Genomic DNA, 8,506 nt, shown 5'->3' with positions numbered 1-8,506 from the left:
TTTTTCATTGCAATTTTCATGATATTAGTTAAGCCAAGTTTCTCATTACATTGCTATTACGTATATAATTTTGAAAATCACTATTGGATACTACATATACGATATCAATTTACAATCATTGTTCGTGAAATTCTACTAAATACGACACAACACGACACAAAATAAAATAAAAATTCGTCCAATAGTATCTCCTAAATTAAATGAGGATAGGGGCATAGGATTGTTTAATTCAATTATAGTTTGTTACATTCAAGATCTTTGCATACAAAATATCTTAATAGAAACAATATAAAAAATATGCTCATTAGTTTAAATAACAGCAAAAGTCTAAACAATTAAATTTGTATGAAAAGCTAACAAAAGAAAATTTTAATTTTGATTCTAATTGAAAGAGTGGAAGTCTCTTGTAAATCATTTTCTCTAAGTTTTGGGGTGTGTGTGTGTGCATATATATATATATATATATATATATAGTTCGTAATGGACTATAAATAGTTATGTTATATTATGTAAATGACTTATAAATTTGAATTATTTCTAATTACACAAAAAAAAATGACTCATAAATATAAAATCATTCAAACTCTCTCTTCCTTTAATTTTATATATAGAGTTAGATAAATGATTAGGTTTTTTATGATTTATTTATATTGGACCTCTCATTTTTTATACTGAATCAACTAACTTGATACAAAAATTAAAATACTTAGATTAGATGGGTCATGTAGTACAAAATTAAAATCTATTTGAAATCTAATTTTTACACTGAATTAATTCACTCAACACAAAAATTAAAAAATTTAGATTAGATAGGGCACGTATCACAAAATTAGATTCTAATTGAATTCCAATTTGACATCTAATTAGATTTTCTCTTAGTTTTTACTCTCTCCGTCCCACTTTGTTTGTCCTGTTTGAAAAGTCAAACTTTTTAAGAGAACATCATTTATTATCTTGTCTACCTTTTAAAAATGTATAAGTTTTTAAAACTACCCTTAAATAAATTTATCAAAAAATTGAATTATTAATAGGAACATTAGTAAATAGGGGTATAATAGGAACATTAGTAAATTAATAACTCTTATTTTTAGAAACATGACAATATTTTGGGACATCCAAAAATAGAATAGAGGACAAACAAAGTGGGACGGAGGGAGTAATATATATATATATATATATACATATATATATATATTATACTTTGAATCCATTACATAATAGACAATACATAGAATTATCGTCTAGTAAGTAGTAACTACTAACTACCATGGGTGCAACAGTTTAAAGTAAATGGGTATTATTGGGTCACAATAATTTACCCGTTTGTTATCTTGGTTTAAATGGGTGGACTCCTAGGTTAATTATTATTTTTAATTCTCAATTTAACAAAATCTTAACGTCAATGATTCTAAAAAAGAAAAAAAAAAAAAACAAAACAAAACAAAAATCATAATGTCAGTATTTCGATAAAACAATGAAACATGCTTCCTTCTAAACTCAAGTGCAAATGTATTCTTTATAAAATAAAGTTTGATTACAAACTTAGTTGTAATCTTAGACTTTAATCTTGCAATGCATTTGACAAGTGTTGGTTGGGTTAAGTGAGATTGAGTGAGTCATGTACAAACAAGGACACATGTCAGTTTTTAAAGGAAGTTGAAGCTTAGGAATGAACCAAATTTGCTGCAGAAATTTGTTATTCTTTATAGAATTGCTTCTTTAATTTTGTTTTGTTTTTGTTTTTGCCACGCAAAAAAAAGCCGAAAGGCAGATAGCTTTTTAGGCTTCTTTGAGCTCAAAATAAAAAGTACCATTATCCATGAACTTGCTCAACCAACCCAACAACTTATACTGGCCCGTTTGGGTTATAGAACGGCTTTCCCAACATAACTACAAACAAATCCTCTCAGCCCAAGAAAACACAAAAATATATATAGCAATGCAATATATGAAATATGCAAACTACCATTCATCTTTTAGACCCAAAAAAGAATCTTTAACTTTTTAAAAGAAAGAAAGGATTAATGAATCGGAAAGATGCCGACATCCAAGCTACAATAGTTTAGGGCAATTCGGTAAAACACCGTGCTTAATCCACATCGTCTGGAAGATTTCACTCTGAATTCTGAAATGTGAAAAGTCCATTGGAATCTAAGCACTGATTCCTTGTCAGTTGTTTGGTTCCCCAATCTACTCATGCTTCTTCTTTTTTCTTTAATTTTTTTTCACAATAAGTTTCATAAGTAATCTTTTCACGGCTCACAGTCAACTATTTCATCAATTATAAGATTTATTTTGAAAAAAAAAAGTTGTCACGTGTGATACTCAATACTCACAGTGCAACTATTCCCACGAGTCTCACCATCAATCAATATATAAATATTGACAAAGTAGGACACTTATTTATGGTGTAGGACAAATGGAGGCCTTAGCTTCAAAGCAAGGAACCCAAAAATGTAATCCACACACTTCCCATCCTTTTCATTATTCCCTTCCCCTTCTCTTCCAATCTCAGTCTTTAGCAAAGTTGCAAATCTCCAACATTAACCATTCAACCACCTAACCTGCCAAACCTTACTAGACAAGTACTCCACCTCAATCTATATATATTTCTCTCCGAACTTTCTTTCACATGTTTTCACACTAATTATGGGTATGATCAAAATTTTCATGTTTTGCATCATGCTAACCGCAGTGCTTTTCTCTCTTCTCTACATTCCAACCAAACTAACCATGCCCATCTCAAGCTTTAGGCCCATTATGAACTACTTAAACATACAAAAAACCAACAAAACATCATATCCTACAACATTTGCCTACCTCATTTCAGCCTCCAAAGGTGATACTGTAAAGCTAAAACGCTTGGTACGTGCACTATATCATCCGGGGAATTACTATTTGATTCACTTGGATCATGGTGCACCTGCGTGGGAGCATCGTGATATAGCGAAGTTTGTGGCTAGTGACCAAGTTTTCGGCCAAGTGGGTAATGTTTGGATTGTTAAAAAACCAAACTTGGTCACATATAGAGGTCCAACCATGCTTGCCACCACTCTTCATGCAATGGCTATACTCTTGAGGACTTGCAAATGGGATTGGTTCATAAACCTTAGTGCTTCTGACTATCCTTTAGTCACTCAAGATGGTAGGGTGAGTGCCCTATTTTTTGCTTTTTTGCCCTTTTTGCTTTTCTTCAAATTTATGTACTAGATTGATTTTCTTGTAACTTGTTTACCTTTCTCTAATTTTCAGATCTGATTCATGCCTTCTCTGATTTGCCAAGAAATCTAAATTTCATACAGCACAGCGGTAGATTGGGTTGGAAACTGTGAGTGTCTTTAATTATTTTCACAATTTTACTAATTATCAATTTTTTGTTGAATAATATAACGATAGTTTATTCAATGCTGTATAAGCAATATCTGATTTAACAAATGCATATTTCATTAGGAATAAGAGAGCCAAGCCAGTCATAATAGACCCAGCACTCTATAGCCACAACAAATCTGAGATTTGGTGGGTTATTAAGCAGAGGACTCTCCCAACAGCTTTTAAGCTTTATACAGGTTTTCCCAAATCTTTTGCTTTATTTTTATTCTCGAAAGTCTGAACCTCCTGCTACCCTCTGTCTAACAGTTAACTTGCCCAAAAATGATAATCATAGTAAATTTAAAGAATGCATTTTTTTTTTTTCTTTATTCTTTTATTGATAACTTATCAGTTGTAGATAGCATGTGAATTCTACTGAAGTGACCACACACATGTCAAGATATTGGTACCCTAAGTACACAGTACATACATTAACCTAGTAGGCTAGTAAACTATTTTTGTCGGTAGGGGCCCTATGTTACCACTTATTTAAAATTGTTTTCCTGTGCTTCCAAATTTTGAAAACTACAAGTCTATGTAACCCTTAATGAAATTGAAAACAGGCTGTCATTATTTTTAGGCCACTGCTATCAAATTCTTTTCAAAACTAAATTGATGGAATATGAAAACCTCAAGCTTTTTTTTGAGGACCCAATTGAATGAAATTTCACTTTTTTTTTATGTACTATTTTAGTGGGGTACTGTCATAAAAGTAGTGATGTGCTTGTAAAAGTGGTAAGAATAACTAGTTTGCTTAAAATGGTAGCTGAGTAAGATGCCATTGTAAACTTAAAAAGTAGAGTACTTGGGAAACACGTTTCTATGAAGGATCAATGTCAACATGGATGCGAATTTCTAGTTGGGAAGCCAAACTGAATCAAAACCATTTTAATAAATGTAATAATTGGAATGAACATGTGGTTGAATGAATGAAATGTCATAAGTATTATCTAGAATTTGCACCTACTTTGTCGGCCATGAATTAAACCCCACAACCAACTTGTCACACCTAACTGCCCACAAAACAATCACCAAATATGGTGACTTACAAGTTCAATCTCAAAAGATAAGTTGGGAAGCCTCCAACTTCATGACAGTAAAAGAATTAATGAATTGTTATGGGGCACCAAGGAAAAAGAATCCAAATTAATGAATTCGTATATAATTAATCATTTGTCACCGTTTTTGATATGTAGCTCCATTTATTATTAGAACTTGAAGAGAAAGGATAATGGACTGACACTTGCATATGTGAAGCTGCATGTTCTAGAAAATGCACATGCCTGGAGCGTCTTTACATATGTGATGCTTATTCATTTATAACCTTGGTGTCTGTCAAAACACATATGCTTTCCTGCCTGTACGGAGTGTCTTACAAAACAGAGAAAATGGGCGTTTTCAATAAAATAAAAACATTGTTTTTTGACTATGTAATTTATTAGTCATCCATCATGAGGTTTAGACCTTTGTTTTTATCCCTTCTAAAAAAAAGTAGAAATGGATGGAATAATCTTTGTCTGTAGGAATTAGATAACAAAAAAGCCGAAGGGAGAGTGGATATTTAATGCTAGAAATATAAAAGACATTTTTTTATTTATGTGAATTCAATATCTTTCTTATTTTAATTTATGTTATTTATGAAATATTTCTTGTACAAAGCTAGTTCCAAACACAGCCTACAATTATTTATTCTCAGAGCTATTGAGATTATGAATGCTTAACTTATAATAGGATATTTTTGTTTAACCTTATATAGAAACAATGGAATTCTCAGTTCATTAGATTCCAATATTCCATAAAATTTGTGACGGGTGTGCCTTGTCTGGTTCCCAGAACATGGAAAGTATACATGTATAATACTAAAAATGGCTCTCTGTGTTACATTTCTTCTTCATATATATATATATATATATATATACTTTTCTTCCAAAGGGAAAATAATTGCAAGTGCTCTTATGAACTATTGATGGATAACGTTTGATTTCTTCCCTTATAGTTATTTGACTACCTAAAATCATAGAATTGTTTATAAGGAAGATTGTTGGGAAAATGCTAGAAACATTTTGTTCTCATAGAATTCAATCTAACTTGTTAGGAACAAAAATTCTATCTCCCAACCAGATCTCTCCAACGGCTCATCCAACAAATGTGCCATTGCCGCACCTATTGTTTAAAATGGACACCCAGGATAGCCAAAATTACTTGAAAATCAACATTGATACAGAATAAACAACTTGCTTCATATAGCCGTCACTGAAGGGAAAATGCATCAATTTAGCGCATAGTCATCCAATTACTGTGAAGACTAGCGAATCATGTAAACGATTGTTTATATTGGAGGAAACTTCATAGTTTTAAATATATATATATATATATATATATTTTTTTTTTTTTCTTTAACTTGCTCCTCAACAACACAGAAAAATCCAGTCCAATGGAGAACCTTATCATTTCCAAGATTGCCATACAAAGCATCATATACGAATTAAACCTATTTGATTAGTGATATTATCATGTCTATTGTGAACAATTGCCTTTTTAAAGATGGTGATTTCTTTTCTATTTATGTTGTTTTTATTGCCATCCACAAACCAGGTTCAGCTTGGACTATACTGTCAAGATCTTTTGCTGAGTATTGCATAGTGGGCTGGGACAATTTGCCAAGGACTCTCCTCCTCTACTATACCAACTTTGTATCATCTCCTGAGGGATATTTCCAGACTCTGACATGCAATTCTGAAGACTACAGGAACACTACAGTTAACCATGACCTCCGCTACATTACATGGGATAATCCACCGAAGCAGCACCCTAGGTCCCTTGGACTTAAAGATTATAGAGGTGCGGTTCTAAGCAACCGCCCTTTTGCGAGGAAGTTCAAGAAAAATGACAGAGTTCTCGACAAAATTGATCGACTGCTTCTCAAAAGACACCACAGACATTTCACATATGGTGGGTGGTGTTCTGGGAGTGGAGAGATGTATAATACGTGTTCAGCTTTGCAAAGTGAGAATTATGGTGTTTTGAAGCCTGGACCAGGGGCTAGAAGGTTGAAATCTTCACTAACAAGAGCTCTTTCTGAGAGGAATTTTCGCAGGCAGCAATGCAGATGATTCTTTAACAAAAATGAGCAAGTCCTTGATATTAATATATTGATTGATTTTTTAAAAAAATTTGGGTTTGAATTTGGCTAAGGTTAGTTATTTTTAGCTAAAATTGTTGATTCAAAATTTGACGGTTCTAAGCTTATGTGAATCTTCTTGGTGTAAGTATTATATTTTGTGAAAAGAGCAGGCATGAATTTAAGCAAAGAGTCAAGACTCAAGAATTTAGTCACAATGTTACATGCCTATTACATTTTCATTGTATATTGAGTTCTAGTTTGAAGTACAATGGAAAAGCAAATACAGATCCGATGGGTCAAAATTTAATTCAGTTTTGCCCTCTCCTTCAACCAAGATTTGCCATTTCAATTTGCGAAGTAGGTCTAGCGACAGAAGTCCTATCATGTGCCATAAGGGCACTTAGTAAAGTAGAAGTTCATGAGTAGCAAAAAAAGCACTTGAATGACCTTAGGTTATTATTCCCCTAAGTTTGTGTTGTGTGCTTTTGAAATTTAATTAATGCTACCAAGCTAATTTCAAGAAACAAACTACTAAATTCAATATATTTGCATTTCATGCATTCTAAAAATACCATCTGAAATTGCAGTTTTAAGAGAATGGGATCATTTGTTCTCGGGATGACTATAAAAGCCAGTTTTTATTATTATATTTTTTATTATATAAAAAGTTGCTAATTCATGAAAAGAAAAGAAAAGAAATTTAAGAAAGTGTACTAATAGACCACCTTGCACCCCATTTATCTACATTGCAGCCACTTGATTTCGTAAAATTAGTAGAGAATTATGATGAATCAAAACTGACCTTGACTGGACTTATAGCCTAGCCTATCTCAATCAGAAAACATTTCTCTGTAATGCACGTCACAAATATCCACTACCTTTTTCGTCATTCACAAGTTTAACCACCAAAAAGAAGAGTGGATGGGCCGACCAAAGGTAAACCCATTTAGAAAAGTTTTCCAACTCCTTTTAGGAACTTAAAATCCTCACTTCCACATATATATAAATATATATATATATATATATATATATATATATATATATATATATTGCTGATGATCAAACTCCCATTGTTAGTCTTATTGAACGAAACAATTTTATTAATCAGTCTTTGCATAGTATTGGTCAACAGTTTGACCGTATTGAAGAAAAAATTGTTAAAAAACCTGTTTCTATTTCTGAAAAATCTGTTCCTGTTAAAACTGAGAAACCTTTGATTGATTTACCCAGTCAAAGAGAAAAAGTTATGGTCAAAACTTCTCAGTCCAAGACTCTTGAAATTGTTGAAAAAATGCTTTCTGATTTAAAAGTTAAAACTGAGAGTACTTTTACAAGCACTTCAGCTGATCGGACTATTTCCAAAAAAGAAGTTGTTTCTGAAGAAAATACAGAATCTGATACTGTTCCTTCTGTTTCTTCTCTTCCTGCTGATGAAATTTATGAATGGAATATTGATGGTTTGTCTGAACTGGAAATCGTTACTAAAATGATTCACATGTCCATGGTTAGTATTGCTTATCAAAACAACCATAATCTTGATCAACCTGATATTATTAACTTACTTGTTATTGGTTTTTCTGGTGCTCTTCGTGGATGGTGGGATTCATATATCACTGAAGAATCCAGAGAGTCTATTAAACATGCTGTTAAAAAAATTGATGAATGTTTGCCAATTTTTGATGAAAGTATTGTTTGTAATGGTGTCAATACCTTGATCTATACTATTCTCAAACACTTTGTTGGTACTCCATCCAATATTTCATCTAATGATTATTTAAATGATTTGAATTGTCCAACTATGTCTGATTACAGATGGTATCAAGATGTTTTTATTTCCAAAGTGATGCTCAGGAAAGATTGTCTTAAGTTTTATTGGAAAGAAAAGTTTATGGACGGTCTGCCTCCTATCTTTGCTCATAACACAACCTGGTCTTGTTCAGCCTTTTATGTCCAAAAAAATGCTGAGTTTGAAAGAGGAACCCCAAGATTAGTCATTAACTACAAACCCTTGAA

General features: G+C 32.1%; 1 protein-coding gene across 2 annotated transcripts; it reads left to right on the top strand.

The window, feature by feature from the left end:
- The first annotated feature begins 2,395 nt into the window (after positions 1–2,395).
- LOC115953058 (beta-glucuronosyltransferase GlcAT14A) lies at positions 2,396–6,800 on the top strand. Of its 2 annotated transcripts, none has more exons than XR_004083642.1 (4): positions 2,396–3,150; positions 3,253–3,328; positions 3,451–3,566; positions 5,965–6,800. XR_004083642.1 is itself a non-coding variant. In XM_031070535.1 (4 exons), the coding sequence occupies exons 1-4, from the start codon at positions 2,650–2,652 to the stop codon at positions 6,480–6,482; spliced, it is 1,206 nt and encodes a 401-aa protein (XP_030926395.1). In that variant the 5' UTR covers positions 2,397–2,649; the 3' UTR covers positions 6,483–6,800. The 2 variants fall into 2 exon arrangements, 1 of the variants encoding a protein (XP_030926395.1); XM_031070535.1 differs by having other exon boundaries at positions 2,397–3,145.
- The last annotated feature ends 1,706 nt before the right edge of the window (positions 6,801–8,506 follow it).

The sequence above is a fragment of the Quercus lobata genome, chromosome 7, assembly GCF_001633185.2.
Source record: "Quercus lobata isolate SW786 chromosome 7, ValleyOak3.0 Primary Assembly, whole genome shotgun sequence".
Classification (NCBI taxonomy): Eukaryota; Viridiplantae; Streptophyta; class Magnoliopsida; order Fagales; family Fagaceae; genus Quercus; species Quercus lobata.
Note: the sequence above shows the minus strand (reverse complement) of the source record. Positions and strands in the feature narration are given on the sequence as shown.

Bases quoted from the DNA above. Each gene is read 5' to 3' on its own strand.
- LOC115953058 (XM_031070535.1), top strand. From the start codon at position 2,650: ATGGGTATGATCAAAATTTTCATGTTTTGCATCATGCTAACCGCAGTG. The intron at 3,146-3,252 runs GTAGGGTGAGTG...TCTAATTTTCAG, and splicing joins TCCTTTAGTCACTCAAGATG to ATCTGATTCATGCCTTCTCT. The intron at 3,567-5,964 runs GTTTTCCCAAAT...TCCACAAACCAG, and splicing joins AGCTTTTAAGCTTTATACAG to GTTCAGCTTGGACTATACTG.